This window comes from Schistocerca cancellata, chromosome 2 (genome assembly GCF_023864275.1).
Source record: "Schistocerca cancellata isolate TAMUIC-IGC-003103 chromosome 2, iqSchCanc2.1, whole genome shotgun sequence".
NCBI classification, from domain to species: domain Eukaryota; kingdom Metazoa; phylum Arthropoda; class Insecta; order Orthoptera; family Acrididae; genus Schistocerca; species Schistocerca cancellata.
This window is the reverse complement of record NC_064627.1, coordinates 664,035,466-664,053,894: the sequence shown is the minus strand read 5'-3', so window position 1 is coordinate 664,053,894 and position 18,429 is coordinate 664,035,466. Positions and strand designations below refer to the sequence as shown.

Genomic DNA, 18,429 nt, shown 5'->3' with positions numbered 1-18,429 from the left:
CAAATGTCAAAAGTGTCAACCAACTCGAAATGTACTATGAGTAATAATTTCTTTATCTTGTCACACATTTCTTCAATTGTGCCATCATCCACATTGCTAGTAGGCATATACACTTGTGCTATGGTGCGTGATGGTGGATCATGGCTTTGTGTCTATCTTGGTTCAATGATGTGTTAACCATGCTGTCCATAGTGGTTAATTCATATTTAAAATTTCTTAATCATAATTAATCCTACATTATCCCTGTCTGAATTTTTTGTTGTTAAGCTGGTAATCACTGGACCAGGATTCTTTTCTTCTTGCCAAACCATTTAATTAATTCCCATTATATCTTACTCCATCCTACAAAAGTCTCTTTTTAAATTCTCTAACCTACCTACACAATTAAGAGATCTCATAACACACCTTCCAAGCTACAGATCAGCAGTTTTATTTGTTCTTATGTCTACAGAAACTAGATAAATATATTTTATAAAGGGAAAAGAACATGAGCTTCAGGTATTAAAGGGAATGTTTTTTTACTGTCGCACAATACTAGTTAGTAAATGGCCAGCATATAATCAAATTTAACTATGAAACTAATGCTACCATATCATTTCCAATACTGTGTCAAATACCAAAGTAACATGTAACTCGATAACCTAATTCTAAAGTCATGAGATCAGGTATGGTTTCCTCTCATGAGATGATTTTGTGAAAGCCATATTGAAAGTACATTAAAAAATTACATTCAGGGTGATAGGCATGTACTTTCACAGAAACATTTGAGAAAATTGAAAGGCCTGAGATGAACCTGTAATTCAAAGTACATTATTTAGCTCTTTTTCTTCTCTTATGGCCACTCTTACTGATTATTTCACTCATTCAAAGGCTATGGACTATTCAGAAACTTAGTGTGACTCTGTAACTACACTTAAACAGTACTGGAAACTGGTTCAGGCAAGGCAACATCACACTGTATGCAAATAACTTCTACAATCACAAAAATTGTCCATGATTGAGAATTTAATTGTACAACAACTTTACAAAAAATTTGTTTGGTACTTTGCTTACTGCTCTCAACATCTGTTCAGAAAACAATATCCTTCAGTCTCATACTTATAAAAAAGAATGAGCAACATTAAAGTTGTTAAAAAGTTCCCTGCAGTAACTGGTCTGCCTCTGACCTCAAAATTTATTTAATTTACTTTAAGAAAATTTGAAAAAACTTCTTCGTCTATGTTACTGATGCTACATCTCCAGTTCCATCTCTGCAACAGAAAAATTTTTCAAAAATGGTAGTGCATATAACAATGTGAATTATAGTGTGACTCTTTTATTGCTATTGCAGAATTAACTATTTTTGTGGTTTTTTTAGATGACATATGGGCTTTGCTATTGAATTTGAAAATTAAATTACAAGCAATGTGTATTTACAATGAGAAATAAATTGTCTTCAGGGATTGATGAAGTACCTGTTTCAGTCCTAAGAAAATGTGCTAATGTCATTACAGAACAACTCTCACATGTCATAAATATATCGTTATCAGAAGGCGTGTTTCCCCAGAGTTTAAAATTTTCAAAAATAAAACCACTGTATAAAAAGGAAAATATATATGAAGTGGGAAATAATAGACCAGTAACTTTGTCAACAATGTAGGAAGAGATTGATTCCTACTTACCAAGAAGAAGACAAACCAAGTTGCAGAGAGGCGCGATTAAAAGACATTCACATATAACTTTTGGTCACAGCCTTCATCCACAAAGAGAGAAACATGCACGCACCCACACATGACTGCCAACTCCAGCATCTCTGCCCTGAAATGCTAGAGTTGGAGGTCGTGTGGTCGTGTGTGTGTGTGTGTGTGTGTGTGTGTGTGTGTGTGTGTGTGTGTGTGTGTGTGTGTCTTTACTGATGAAGGCTGTGGCTAAAAGTTACATGTGAGTGTCTTTTAATCATGCCTGTTTGTAACTTGACCTATGTTCTTCATGGCAAGAAGCAATCTATCTCTTCCTACATTGCTGAAATTGCTATCTGGAGTTTCCATTGTTTGATAGACCAGTAGCTTTGTTACCTGTATTTTCAAAAATAATAGAGGCAGTGATGAAACATAGAATTAAAAATTCAATCTCTTGTCTGTAAACCAACATGGTTTTCGCAAAGGATTGAGTACAGAATCAGCTACTTCCCATGTCATAGAAAATATTGCAATGCGACTAGATAGACACAACAATACAATAGGAATAAATGTGGACGTTTTGAAGGTTTTTGATACTGTCCAACATGACATCTTGATAGACAAATTAGAAGCCATTGGTATACAAAGTTTTGTGAAACAATGGCTTCAGACTTATCTCCACAATGTAGTACTAGTCGTAGCTTTATTCATCAATAGATCTCTTTTTACAAGGATACAGGACATGCCAAAGTATTTACAAGTTTAGACCAATTTAAAATAATCTAATTCGTACACACATGCATTTACAGACCTTAGAGACAATCATTAGATTTGCTCCTGGTATACAATACTTTTTTTACAAATAACTTATTAAATAATTTAATCCACACTGTTCACTCATATTTATCAGTCACTGCACACACTATACACACATTTTTTCGTAACACTTCCCTCACTACACACACACACACACACACACACACACACACACACACACACACACACACTCACCAGTGCTCTCTGGACCATTTTCTGTACCACAACTTCCCATTTGCTATCCTGAAAGCTGAGTCAGCATCCCTCTATAATGAGTGAGATGTTGAGCTCAGAAAGAGGAAGAGATGGTAGTGTTGCGCTATGCATAGCTTGGGGATAAGTATTTATAAAGTATTTATAGAAAAGGAAAAAAGACAGAAAAAAACGGTGTGGAGGTGTTACATGGAATGTTGGATGTTTTATAATCATTATTATTACTTCCAGAATGAGATTTTCACTCTGCAGTGGATTGTGTGCTGATATGAAACTTCCTGGCAGATTAAAAACTGTGTGCCAGACCGAGACTCAAACTCGGGACCTTTGCCTATCACGGGCAAGTGCTCTAGAGCACTTGCCCGCAAAAGGCACAATGATATGCTCACTTCACTCTCCATTTTCTCGCAAGGACTGAAGTTGATAAGGGCTGGCCTTGGACCATCCTATGGGCAGATGAAGCTCATTTTTCTCTGATGAGTGAAGTGAGCACACAGAACTGCTGAGTGTAGGGCTCTTCACCTCCAGTCCTCTGTATGGTGAACGTGTCACCGTATAGTATGGCTTCATGGCTACATTCATCATTGACCCATTCTTTCTTCAACAGGTCAGCACTCAAGGACCAAAGATATGCAGTGTGACTGGCCAGCATTACTGTGATATTCTTCACCAGCATGTCATACCTGCCCTACAGGAGAGAGACATATTGAACTCAACAGTTTTCATGCAAGATGGGGCCCCGCCAATCATCACCCATGACGTTCATTTGCTTCTCTGAAAATCATTTGGAAGTGATTGAATTATCAGCCGATAATTTCCAAATGTTTTTCTGGCATGATCACCTGATCCCTGATCCCTGAAGGACATGGTTTTCCAGAGGAACATTCACACAAGTGCTTATATGAAGCATAACATATCAAGGAAGGTAGTCAGCATACCTATAATCATGCTTCATTCTGCTGTGCAGAATGCAATCCTGCACTTTCAGACTCTTCTGGTTACTGATGGGTGCCATATTGAGCCCTTTTTGTAGCAGAAATGATACTGGTATGTAATAGTATGATGTACCGTAGCAGCAGATTAAAAGTGTTTCAATTGAATGATTCTGCATTATGTTTCTTCTCCATGTCCTTTACATTAAAGCTATCAAGTTTGGTACTTGTACAGTAATTATGTTCCACGTTAAAACATATTAAATAGGGAGAGTTTAATTATAATCACGCAGTACTTGAGTGACAAAAGAATTATACTTTAGGTTTACATTTTTTGATACTGTTAATACACTCCTGAAAATGGAAAAAAGAACACATTGACACCGGTGTGTCAGACCCACCATACTTGCTCCGGACACTGCGAGAGGGCTGTACAAGCAATGATCACACGCACGGCACAGCGGACACACCAGGAACCGCGGTGTTGGCCGTCGAATGGCGCTAGCTGCGCAGCATTTGTGCACCGCCGCCGTCAGTGGCAGCCAGTTTGCCGTGGCATACGGAGCTCCATCGCAGTCTTTAACACTGGTAGCATGCCGCGACAGCGTGGACGTGAACCATATGTGCAGTTGACGGACTTTGAGCGAGGGCGTATAGTGGGCATGCGGGAGGCCGGGTGGACGTACCGCCGAATTGCTCAACACGTGGGGCGTGAGGTCTCCACAGTACATCGATGTTGTCGCCAGTGGTCGGCGGAAGGTGCACGTGCCCGTCGACCTGGGACCGGACCGCAGTGACGCACGGATGCACGCCAAGACCGTAGGGTCCTACGCAGTGCCGTAGGGGACCGCACCGCCACTTCCCAGCAAATTAGGGACACTGTTGCTCCTGGGGTATCGGCGAGGACCATTCGCAACCGTCTCCATGAAGCTGGGCTACGGTCCCGCACACCGTTAGGCCGTCTTCCACTCACGCCCCAACATCGTGCAGCCCGCCTCCAGTGGTGTCGCGACAGGCGTGAATGGAGGGACGAATGGAGACGTGTCGTCTTCAGCGATGAGAGTCGCTTCTGCCTTGGTGCCAATGATGGTCGTATGCGTGTTTGGCGCCTTGCAGGTGAACGCCACAATCAAGACTGCATACGACCGAGGCACACAGGGCCAACACCCGGCATCATGGTGTGGGGAGCAATCTCCTACACTGGCCGTACACCACTGGTGATCGTCGAGGGGACACTGAATAGTGCACGGTACATCCAAACCGTCATCGAACCCATCGTTCTACCATTCCTAGACCGGCAAGGGAACTTGCTGTTCCAACAGGACAATGCACGTCCGCATGTATCCCGTGCCACCCAACGTGCTCTAGAAGGTGTAAGTCAACTACCCTGGCCAGCAAGATCTCCGGATCTGTCCCCCATTGAGCATGTTTGGGACTGGATGAAGCGTCGTCTCACGCGGTCTGTATGTCCAGCACGAACGCTGGTCCAACTGAGGCGCCAGGTGAAAATGGCATGGCAAGCCATTCCACAGGACTACATCCAGCATCTCTACGATCGTCTCCATGGGAGAATAGCAGCCTGCATTGCTGCAAAAGGTGGATATACACTGTACTAGTGCCGACATTGTGCATGCTCTGTTGCCTGTGTCTATGTGCCTATGGTTCTGTCAGTGTGATCATGTGATGTATCTGACCCCAGGAATGTGTCAATAAAGTTTCCCCTTCCTGGGACAATGAATTCACGGTGTTCTTATTTCAATTTCCAGGAGTGTACTTGATGCAAAGCTTCTTGAAACTAGTATTTTGCCTCTAAGTACAGCTGCCTAGTTATCTACAAGGTGCCTCACAGTATTATTCTTTCTATAAGCTTCAAAGCTGTGAGCTGCAAGTAACTCTGTTTTAACATTTAGTGTCCACATACAACAAAACTGTATCTACAAGGGCTGTTCAGAAAGTTCACTCCCAGAAGGTGATAATGTCAATAAGGAGTACTACCAAGAGGTTCTGTTTTATCTTCACAAAGCAGTAAGGTGCAAATGGTCAGACTTGTGGGCAGTGGGCAGTTGGCAGCTTCACGATGACAATTTACCTGCTCATCATTCTCAATTAATTCATCATTTTTTGACAGATACATTATGGCTATTGTTTGTCAGCCTCCCTGTTCCCCTGACCTAGCACTGAGTTACTTTGTGATTTTCCCTAAACTGAAAAAAGATGCTGAAAGGGGCTAGATTTCAGAATGAGGAAGACATTATACAGAATACAAAGGAGCAACAACACTCCATAGCAGAAGAGGCTTTCCAATGATGTTTCCAGCAATGGCAATAGCATTGGGAGAGATATACGAAAGCTGAATGGAACTACTTTGAAGGTAACTAATGTTAAACAATTGTATCTGAATAACAACTGATTTTATAAATAGGAGCTGGATACTTTTTGAACAGCCCTCATAGTGGAAAAAATTAATAAAATCTGGAAGATGGCAATACCCAAAGAATTCAATAAGTTTTTACACAAACAAAACAACAAATGCAATTTATATATGTTTATAAAATCAGTTGTTTATTGCAACATTTGCAGAAAACACACAGATCAAGGAACTTTTCATGCACATGTACTTGAAATATTCCTGTTTACTTAATTCTGTAGTAATTTTCATGTCATAATGAAATGCCCTGGGTGGAATATAAATATGGAAGGAATAAAGGAGACAACTCACTGTAAAGCTGAAGAGTTGATCTGTCAATAGGCACATAAAAAAGATTGAGAGGGTGCTAAGCTTTTGAACAATGTTCTCCACCTGATACACCACCTCACTCCAATCAAGCTGCAGTGCCAGTCCAGTGTAATTAGCTGGGACAATGAAGCCACAAAGGTGAATGTGTATTTTGTACAATAGACAGAAAGAAGTATTAGTTGCCCATGGACTCCTGTTTCCCCATAAGACCTTGAAAATAACAATGTTGAACTTGTATCACAGGAGTAAAGCAATATGCTATTAACATTCATTCAAGAACAAACAAAAAATTGCCACTTTCCTGCATCAGAGGAAAATGAAGTAAAACTGACTACCCATGGAAAAGATTCAGTCTCTCTCCATACTTATTTAGTTGTTTTTGAGTTCAATGGATCCTTTATGTGAACATTTCATGAGGATGTATATAGATGATTATAAATTTTACAATCTTATTCAGACATAAACAGTTATAGGTAAAATGAGGTTCAAGTGGTTAGTTGTAAATCTTCTAGTCTAATTCTTATACATAAACAGACAATTTCAAAATGTACCACACAAACACATCATTCTAAACTTACATAAAAGGTCAGTGTAGGGTTTATAAAATATCCACTCAAAATACTTGTATGCAAGGGTAATGACACACTTTCATCTGACATGTTAAGAATTAATTTTTTCGCATACAGCATTTCATCAAAAATTTCAGAAGGTTTGTCCCAGAAGTTACCAATAGGTTAAAAAGTGCCCTTAGCCCATGATGAATCAGTACTTGATAATACTAATACTCGCTTTTAACAGGATACTATTAACGATAAAATAAAGCATTCATTTCTCAAAAAGTCATTACATAACAAAAATTTGGATCTCTGGGCAGGAACTACTCATGAGGATGTCAGCATCAGGAGAAAGAAAACTGGCATTCTATGGATTGCAGTCTGGAATGGCAGATTCATTAATTGGGCATGTAGGCTAGAAAATTTAAAAAGGGAAGTGGATAGGTTAAAGTTGGATATAGTGGGAATTGGTGAAGTTTGGTGGCAGGAGAAACAGGACTTTTGGTCAGGTAAAGACAGGGTTACAAATACGAAATCAAATAGGGGTAATGCAGAAGTTGGTTTAATATTGAATAAGAAAATAGGAACACAGATAAGCTACTATGAACAGCATAGTGAATGCATTATTGTACATAAGATAGACACAAAGCCTCCACACAGCAATAATACCAGTTGATATGACAATTTGCTTTAGGTCACAAAGAGATTGAAGAAATGTATGATCTGATAAAAGAAATTTTTCAAATAGCTAAGGGAGACAAAAATTAGACAGTCCTGGGGGACTAGAATTTGATAGTAGGAAAAGGAAGAGAAGGAAGAATAGTAAGTGGATGTGGACTGGGGGAAAGGAATGAAAGAGGAAGCCGGGTGGTAGCATTTTGCACAGAGCATTATTTAATCGCCACTAACACTTGGTTTAAGAGTCACGAAAGAAGGATGTATATGTGGAAGAGACCTGAAGACATAAGCAAGTTTCAGATAGATTATATAATGGTAACACAGAGATTTTGGAACCATATTTTAAATTGTAAGATATTTCCAGGGGCAGATGTGGTAATGAAATGTAGATTAAAACTGAAAATATTGCAAAAAGGTAGGAAATTAAGGAGTTGGGACCAGGATGAACTGAAAGAACCAGAGTTTGTTGAGAGTTTCAGAGGGAGTGTTAGGGAACAATAAGAACAGGGGGAAAGAATGCAGTAGAGGACATGTGGATTGCTTTGAGAGATGAAACAGCAAAGACAGCAGAGGATTAAGTAGGTAAAAAGATGAGGGCTGGTAGTAATTCTTGGGTAACACAAAAGAAAATGAATTTAGCTGATGAAAGGAGAAAATACAAAAATGCAGTAAATGAAACAGGCAGAAGGGAATACAAACGTCTAACAAAAGCATATATCACTAGGAGAAAGATAGATACTGCATACAGGAAAATTAAAGAAACCATTGGAGAAAAGATAACCACTTGTATGAATATCAACAGCTCAGGTGGAAAACCAGTCTGAAGCAAAGAAGGGAAAGCTCAAAGGTGGAAACAGTATATCAGGGGTCTATACAAGGGGGATATACTTGAGGACAATATTATAGAAATGGAAGAGAACATAGATGAAGATGAGATGGTAGATATGACACCGTATGCAGAATTATACAGAGTACTGAAAGACCTAAGCCAGAACAAGGCCCCCAGAGTAGACGACATTCCAATAGAAGGAATGAGGGTCCACAGGTTTGGGATGAGGAAACACATCAAGTACAGGACCCCCAATTTATTCCTACAATTAGACAATAATAACAGTATTAATAATATTGCACAGGTATCTGAAGTTGAACAGAAGGTACATCATATTTCTTGTTTATTATTTGTTCAAAAGTTTTGGAATATTGTGTTTAATTATACTGATGTGGATATTAATCACAAATCAGAATGTGAGAGTAACGAGAATCTTAATGTAGAATGTACTAATGATTTCTTCTCTTGGTCAGAAAACAATGTTATTGATGTATGTAAAACAAGTGATGACTATATTGGATCTGAATTAGGTGGTATTTTTTATTTAGATGTGAATGAGAGCTGTGAAATGATGAGGTTGGTAAGCCCGAGACTGGTAGTAGCTTATTGCAAATGTATGTAGTTGAGGTGTATGACTTTAATGGAGATGAGACTTGTGGTGTTACTGATGTTATTGATGAATTAATATGGAAGAATATGATGATAATAAGGATGATGATGATGAGTATCAGGTATTTGTGGAGTTTAATAAAGTTTCAGAGTTATTTGCGAATACAGGTAAGGTAAGTGTTGTATGTGATGATTTAAGTGAGAGTCATGGAATACCAGTCCAGTCAAAGCAGTTCTTCATTAATGTCATACAGAGTAATGATACAAACATTAAAGTGAGCTATCTGTGACCCTAGAGAATAAAGGTGAAAATATTTTGAAATTTGTTTGGAACCAAATTGATGATAACATAGATAAATGTGCATTCTGGAGTAATTTTGCTGTGGTTAGTCAAAATTTGTATCCAAGTTGGTGGAATGAAGTGAAATAGCACCTAAGTGTGAAATGTAATTTTGACAGTAATATATTTTGTGTTCCTTCTGTAATAAGTGATGTTAGTTGTGCAATGGAACCCATTCATTGTATTCCAAATTTACTTGACAACATATGTAACCAAAGTAATGCAATGTTACCAGCAAAGTTGATAAAATCCTGCAGAAACAGTGTAGATGCAGCATTTGATGAAATTGAAAGTGATCTCATACATGAAGTGTCGAATAACAGAGATGATGATTCAGATTTTCGATGTTCTTACATTAAAATTAAGATTGATCAGTGGGAAGGGAACTGTTTGATTGATACAGGTAGTCCAATTTGTGGTGTATCTGAACAATTCAGAGACAAGATTAAATATACTAAGAATTTTGTGAAAATGCCCATTGTAGGTGTAAACATAAGAGGAGCTACAGGTAATCAAAGCAAGTATGTAAAATGTCAAGCACTGTTAACATTTAGTATAGAGGACAAGACATATGAACATGGTTGCATAATGATACCTAGTCTAGAAGAAAATATTCTCTATGTTTGTAAATTTATAAGACTATGTAACTGCATTTTGTTTGCCATGAATGTAGTATGTAAGAGCATATTCGGTAACAAATGAGGAGAGTAGACAGGACAGTATTATAAGGTACACATGGGTATTTTATTCAGGAGACATAAGACTGACTCAGAGGATTGGAAACTATGTTGGCCAGGGCAGTGTATTTATACTTTAATTACTTATACACATGAGAGTTTTGATCATTGTGGATCAACCAAATGCACACAAAAGAGTCAGGAAAACATTTATTTTTATAAGATAGGAAGAAGAGTCAAGAAGAAGATTGCCAGCTGTGGCAGATGTCAAAGAGTGGAGGTAAGTAACCAAACAAGTAGAGGGCAAATGCAAAACAAATTGCCTAATATTAACCTAGATCTCGTGTCTGTGGATGTTTATGGACCCTTACCTAAGTCAAAAAATGGATTTTGTTATGGTTTTGTGGTGATTTTATGTATTTTTGAAGTTCACAAAGCTTTTTTCTCTTAAGAAAGCTACCAGTAAGGAAATCGTTACTAAGTTTGAAGATACATATTTTTATCAGGTGGGTATTCCTAAAACAATTTTATCTGATAATGTTTCTCAGTTTACATCACAAGTTAGGAAAGATCTTGTGGATCATGCAAAAATAAAGAATATTCTAACTTTGGTGTTCCAAGATATATGAGAGAAATTGCAAGACTGTTTAGAACATATTAGTAAGAGCCACAGCAGTTGTATAAATTATGTCAGTGATTTTGAGGATATTATGAACAGCTTACAACATTCCTCATCAGTTTTTCACTCTTTTAAATCATGTTTAATCACAGACTGGTTAATCTTATTTCTGAAAATGTTTTGTTTCCACTATGTAAAATTCTGTCACCACAAGAGAGGGAAGAATGTGTTAGGTAGGTGATGAAAAAGCAGGGGGATAGGAGAAAGAAGAGACATGATGGTAAAGGCATCTAAGTTTGAGGTAGGACATTTTGTGCTGGTGAAAACCAAGGAGAAATCTAAAGTGTTGACATCTGAGGTAAAGAAATCTTTCAATATTTATATTGGGCCATTCAAAATTCTACATCCTAATGCATATATACCATAAATGTAAGATGTTGTTTGGATTATGTAATATCACTGAACTGAAAGCATATAGACACAAACCATAAGAATCTAATTTTTGTTTGTTTGTTCTTTTTCCATTGTCATGAATGTAGTATGTAAGATCATATGATTCCTAAGGTTTTGTTTTATTTATTGACTTGAGTTATAAATCTATGATACTGTATATAATTATGTACTGTAATAGATTTGTGCTTTAGAATTTTATGCATATATGCCAGGAGACTAAATGAGTAGATTCTTTTACAATTTTGAGATGGGACAATGTTCATAACTTTTACTGCCAAAATTATGAATAGTATCACATATCTGTGTGTATTGGTGTATCGCCTTGTTAGTTCATTCTTTCTTTCTTTCTTTCCTTTTTTTTCCATTGCATTTAACTCTGTTTATTAATGTTTTATACATGAACACTTTTAATAGCACCTGACATAAATCCCATATAATTGTGTTTGAAAAGTCACTAAGGAGAACATATTTCATGTGATGTAAAGAAGGTATTGAACAGCATATTTAGTACACTAACAATGTTTCAGGATTTGACGTGAATACTAGACAGGAAGTTACCTATGCATTGGAGCATGTGATGAGACCTGTAAGTAGGAAGCTGAAAGATGTCGGCAGATACATTTCCCCCATTGTTGTGTGGCTGTACCCTGCTGGACCAGTCAACTTGCAAGAGATCGTGGATGCTGGGTAACATACTCAAGCATCTGTTGACTGGATCTGTGTTGTGGCTGGTATTTGTGGATTGTTAGCCAAGACTGCTAAAGACAGTGTTACTCAGCAGAAATGCATGGTTTTTCAAGTACAATACATTATGTAACTTTAAATTGATATGTATTTTTTTATCATTTGTGAGTGAATCTTTTAGATCTTTATGTACGTAGGTTAGTTGTATGGACAATTACCAAATAGTTTGGAAGACATTTACAAGTACAGACAATGTAACAAGTTGTATAAATGTCTGCTTTCATACTCTGGTTTTGGTTCTCAAGCTACTAGATTGCGTCATCATTCAAAGCCGTTTATGACTATGTTCAATTGAATCTATCCTGAGCACTGTAATATTGTATCTGATTGGATCTTGAGTTGTTGACAGACTCAAGCTTAGCTCTGTTTTGGGTACCCTGGTCATCGCGACTGTGTGTACTCAAGGCGAGTGTACAACGATTGATTGAGTCTAGATGCTTCTTATAATTACTCTTTGCATATAACTGAACTTATTGATGTGATTATGAACTTCATTCTTTTTGTTGTGTTGAAACTTTTTTTGTTGATTTGTATCCCGTGTGGTTTGGATTCATGGGTCGAACCCCAAATCGTAAACTTAAGCCCAGATTTTCATTTGTTGCATATTCACTGTGACTGCCGACACATGGTGGTTGTATGTGGGGTATACCAACAGATAGATTATTTGGCAATTGTCTGCAAATATTGACAGAAAATATTGACAGGACATGAGTCAGTCATTGGAGACACAAGTGTTTTGACAGGACTCTGTGGCTATCTCTGATGATACCCATGTTGCCCCAGTGTATTTTTCTGACATTGGTAGTGTGTGGTCAAATTTCAAGAAGACACAGGAACAACAGTCAGCCTAGTTATCTTAGATATGTACAGGCTCCTGGGTTACCCAGAGCTGCAATAGCAGTCTGTCACATTGTGGCTTATAGTAAACAGTCCAGTCTTTGCAGGGGCACTTCTCCATCTCTGTGCACTGCAAGAATGTGGAATAACATCTTATCCTGTTAGTAGTCAATTCACAGTTGGCACGAAATATCCTTGGGCTCGACGCATATTCTTTTTTGGCTGCCCACTCATTGACAAGGTGCATTTAGTTTCTCATCTGTTCCTTTTCATGATTTGGACTCCTTACTGGAGTCCTACAGCCTGCTGTTTGAGAATACCTTTGACCGAGCAGAAAATTTTGAGGCATGTGTTTCTCTTATGGCATCGGTAGTACCCAACATTTGTCATCACCACCCCATTCCCTTCTCCATGTTTGACAAGGCTAAGGCTGAGGTGCAGTGATGGCAGAATCAGGGCTTTGTTTCTCCTATTTTGTCGAGTTAGTGGGTCACTCCTTTGCTGGTGATTCAGAAGCCCAAGCACCACATGCCGTCAAGCCAATTTTAAACAGACGGTCAACACACAGTGTGTGTCAAATTCATATCCCTTTCTGTGGCGGGCAAAGATGTTGGCAAAGTTGTCATGGGGCTGCAAGGGGAGAAGGGGCAAATATTTTTCCTGCATTGATCTGTGCAATGATTACCTGCACTAGCCACTGGATACAGTTTCTCTGACTTTACTGGTCATCAACATACCCTTTGAGCTGTACAATTTCTATCATTTGCCTTTTGGAATTTCATCTGCACTGGTATTTACTACAGTATTTGGAGCAATTGATTCAGGACATTCCCTGTTGCATCAGTTACCTTGATGACATTTGGGTCATGCTCCCTGTTTGGGAGGAGCATTTCAGGACCTTCAGCTGGTTTTGCAACTCCTCCTGGAGAATGATTCATTGCAAGCTGGAGAATTACAGTTTTTTCTCCCCAGATGCATTTTTGGGGTCATTTTGCTTAGTAAAGATGATCTTGTTGCCACAGACAATCACATCAAGGCCATTGTCAGTCTGTTGGTGCCCAGAAACTTGATGGAATTTCAGTTGTTTTTGGGTAAGATTTCACATTATGCTCAGTTCATTCCAAATGTGGTGCATATCTGCCAGCCTCTAACTGTGTTTGCCAGAAGGGTGCTAAGTTCATCTGGTCTGCAGACTGTCAATAAACTTTTCAGCCAGTCAAGCAGCATATGTGCTATAAGCCCTGTCTGGCATCTTTTATGCTGAGGAAATGTTTAACTGTGGCCTGTGATGTGCCCCAGTATGGTTTGGTGCCACCCTGTCCCATTGATATTGCATTGGTGCCATCCTGTCCCATCAGAACTCAAGGTGGCACTGAACAGTCTGGCACCTACACATGAAAGATGCTTTGCATTGCACAATGTAAGTATTCACAGGTGGAAAAGGAGGCGTTAGGTATTACTTTCTGGGTTAAAAAGTTCCATATCTTCCTGTGTGGCGCTAGGTTCCTCTTCATCACCAACAGCAAGTCATTGGTTTTCTTGTTTGGTCCTCATTCCAAGCTGCAACAGTGATCCCACTTTCTCAGTAACTATTGTTATGACATTCGTTACTGCTCCACCATCCGTCACACCAGTGCTGATACACTATTGCAGCTACTGGTGGGTCCTATCAGGAGGCTCTTGTGTTTGCATTGGATGAAGCTTTGCAGCAAACTCTGTTGGACTTTCCATTGATGGCATGCAAAGTCACAACTACCATTGTCACTGACCCATTTTTGCAGCATATCGTTTCGATGGTCCAGTTTGGTTTGAGAGAGTGCATCTCTTCATGTGCAGAGCAGGCATGGTATATGTTTTTCCTCCTATGTGATTGGCTCAATGTTGTCCAGCAAGTTCTTGAGCTTGCTGCAGAGGAGCAGTGCTGTTGTGTTGTTGTTCCACTGGCACTGTGTCCTCGCATACTCCAGTTGCTGCATATGTCACACTAGGGTATGACTTGTATGGAGGCATTGACATAATGTCACATCGTGACATCAAACAACTGGTGCATTCCTGTGGGACTTGTGCACAAAGTCAGGCTACATCCCTACACTAGTTCTCTCTGTGGCTGGTCCTGGAGCACAACTACAATAGTGTGCACATTGATTTCACTGGCCCCTTTTTTGGGCAGCATGTGGTAGTTGGTGGGCAATGCATTGTCCAAATTCCTGTACATAACCAACCTGTCCTCCATCATGTTGAGTGCCACAGGTTGTGGGTTGTTGGTAATTTTTGCCATTGAGGGATACCCCTCAGGGCCATGGTATTTAATAATGGTCAGCAATTTGTGTCACAGAAGTTTGAGGACTTTTGCATTCACAATCATATCCGGCATCTGACTACCACTCTGATTCACGCAGATTCTAACTCAGAGATGGAGCACTTTGTGCATACATTTAAGACCCAAACGAGGAAGTCTATATCTGCTGCTTCCTGTAATGATACATTGTTGAGCTTTCTGCTACATATTGGGTGAACCAATCAGTGGGTGTAGTGCGGCAGAAAGTTTGCATGGATGCTGGCCATGAGGTTTCCTGGATCTGCTGCTTCCTGATTTGCATGCCACAGATCACTGTGAACCAGCACATTTCCCTCTCAAGGCTGCCATTTGAGCCTGGCATTCAGCCAACGGCAAGGGTGGCTGCTGTGTGTCGTGGTGGGCTACAAATGTCAGCAGTTGTTTGTGGTGGATGTTGGTAGGGAGTAGCTGACCAACTATGCAAAATCAGCTATGCCCTCACCCTGTTGGGACACCCCTGCCGTGGTCTTGCCAATATGCCTGGTAGCAGGTTGGGCCAAAACGTTGTTCTGGGTGAAGGCTCCCACTTGCAGTGTCATGCTTCCCCGTTGCCACCCCCTGCCTGTGCTCTCCTGTCATCCTGTCACTTGCAACAGTAGCCCACAGTGAAGCCCTTACTTGCACCTGCCAATGTAGTGTCCATGGATTTTGATCCACCCTCCCCCTCCTCCATCTCCTCCTCCTCCCCCTCCTCCACCACTCACCAATGGAGTTGGCTTCATCTCCATTCACACCATTGAACCATCCATTGCTGCAGCCTCCATGCCATTCATCTCCATTCACGCCATTGAACCATCCATTGCTGCAGCCTCCACGCCATTCCACCCTTCTGGCACAGCCATCGGGATCAGCGTCGCTTCCTTTGATGGTTGGTTTGCTGTTGAGTTCTCCAGGAGGCTTTCAGGTTGTGCACTGGAAGACACAGCCTAAGCCTAGTCATTTTTGGCCCTGCATGTCCTTATCATGGGGAGAGGGGAGAGATTTACTACTATCCTATCAGTATACATCACAATGGAAGCAGAGGAGTTGTCATGGGTAGCGCCACATGACAGTGCAGAAACATGCCATGGAAGTAGGCACAAATGACACATGTTGTGGGCAGAGCCTCCTGCAGGGGCTCTTATCTGCAGGTGGCAGTAGCTGGGCCAGTGCTTACTCAGAGTTTGGCCACTGTGTACACCACCTTGCACATCATGCTGGGTGTTGTGTCAATTCTTAATCATTATCCATTTATGCCACCCATGTGCTGAGTTCTTCCCCTCCTCGTCTCTACATAGTTTCAGACTCTCTGCTTCCCATAGATTGGCTTGCATGACAGGTCCATTCCTCTCTCATGGGGTTCTGATCCCCAGCTATTATTGAACCACTGTCGGCTTGTGAAGTATCCACACAAACCATGTAGTAAAGCTGCATTGTCACACCTGTGCAGGTACTAAATTACTGCAAGCACAGAGGCATTTAAACAGCTTCTTCCCACATTCCACATGCAGATGGAATGGGAAGAAGCCCTAATAGCTGGTACAATTAGATTAACTTATCTGCAAATTGGCAACCCTGACATGATGTGAACATGCAGAATTCTGATCTGGCACTTACCATGTTTTCAGGTGTAATGACAAAATACTATGCATATATTATACAATGTTAAACATATGACAGTGTCACTTGAAAGGCTCAAGACAGCTTACTTGTTAACTGTTGATGACCTAGCAAATTAGCACCCATGTCCTTCATCACCAGATGTAACTCACAAGCCAGTATCACCTGACTAGGACACTCCCCAGTAACCATGACCACCATTTCCAGTTTATATGAGGGCAAGACATCTTGTTTGGCACCAGTTCCACTACATTCCCAGAGCTCTGTTCTATGGTGGGGAGTCTATGTGGGAGTAGAAGTTTGACAAGTGCTTTGAATGTAGTGTGTTCACTTTGGTTGACACAATACCGCAGGTAACCTTTGGTCATACTTGCAATAACTTGTGTTATGTGCACACATCAGTGCTATGTAATAATTAGCAAGTTGTAATTAAATTCTGTTTGTACACAGCAGTTCTGAATTAATTTTATTTATTGTTGTTAACTTACCCACAACATTCTGTCAGAGACAGGAAAGGACCTCCAAGTTCAGCTGAACAGAATAATAATGTCTTGAAAAGAGGTTGTAAGATGAAAATCAATAAAAATAAAACAATGGAATGTAGCAAAATTACAGCATGCGATATTGACAAAATTAGTTTAGGAAATGAGACACTAAAAGCAATGGATCAGTCTTCCTGTTTGGGTAGCGAAATAACTGACTATGACTGAGGTGGAGAACCCCTCAAAGTGGTAGAAATTTTTGCTTATTTAGGGAGTGAAATATCTAGGGACAGAACAATAACCAAGAAAATTAATAGGAGGTTACAGAAGGGAGGCAATTTCTACCAAACAATAAAACACCTGATTTGGAATAAGGAAGTTTCAGAAAAAGCAAAACTCCTTATGTATAAGAATTATTGCTTCCCTATTGTCACCTATGGTGGAGAAACATGGACAATGACAGAAAGAGACTGGAGCAGACTGCAAGCAGGGGAAATGAAATTTTTCAGAGCAGTTAAGGGAAAAACAAGAATTGTCAGAGTAAGGAATGTAGAGATTAGAAAGGACCTTAAACAAGAAAGTATGAGAGAAGAAATTGAAAAAAAAGAGATTAAGATAGTATGGGCATGTTAAGAGGATGATGCATGGGCAGAGACTTCCCAAAATTATGGAAGAACTAAAGATGGATGAAAAAAAAGACCTTGAGGGTGCCCAAGAACATGGTGGAAAATGGGAGTGAGAACATCTGTGGAAAGGAGAGGTGTGACCTGGCAGCAAGTGGAAGAAGAAAAGTGGTGGGAGGACTGAGCCAAATGGAGAGCACTCGTCTGCACCCAGACTTGGCAGTAGCTGGAGCAGGATCCAGATATAAATAGATAGATAGATAGACTGAGGTGTAGAGGATATAAAATGTAGACTGGCTATAACCAGAAATGTTTCTCAACATAAGAAATATTTTCACATTTAATATAAATTTAATTATTAGTAAGTCTTTTTTGAGTGTATTTGGAGAATATTCTTGTATGGGAGTGAAACATGGATGATAAGAAATACAGACAAGAATGGAATAACAGCTTCTGAAATGATGTTATATAGAAGAATGCTGAAAATTGGGCATGTAGATTGGATAACCTATGACTAGCGCTTAACAGACCTGGAGAGAAAATAAATTTACGGGAAAAATGGTAAAAGGAGGGCTATGTTGATAAGACGCATTCTGAGGCATTAAGGAAAGGTCAGTTTGGTCACGATGGGAAGTATGGAGAGTAAAAATTGTAGAACAAGACCAAAGGTTGACATCAGTAACAAGATTCA

General features: G+C 39.8%; 1 protein-coding gene across 2 annotated transcripts in view; it reads right to left on the bottom strand.

Moving 5' to 3' along the window:
* LOC126162362 (integrator complex subunit 13) overlaps positions 1-18,429 on the bottom strand; it is a 302,316-nt gene that overhangs the window by 37,303 nt on the left and 246,584 nt on the right. Inside the window, exon 13 of one of the 2 annotated variants that reach the window (XM_049918815.1) lies at positions 1,019-1,250. The exons of the other annotated variant lie outside the window; for it this stretch is intronic. Within the exon in view, the coding sequence (XP_049774772.1) occupies positions 1,217-1,250 (34 nt within the window). The 3' untranslated portion in view covers positions 1,019-1,216. Of the gene's footprint in view, positions 1-1,018; positions 1,251-18,429 lie in introns of those variants that run through there. 2 annotated transcript variants of the gene reach the window in all.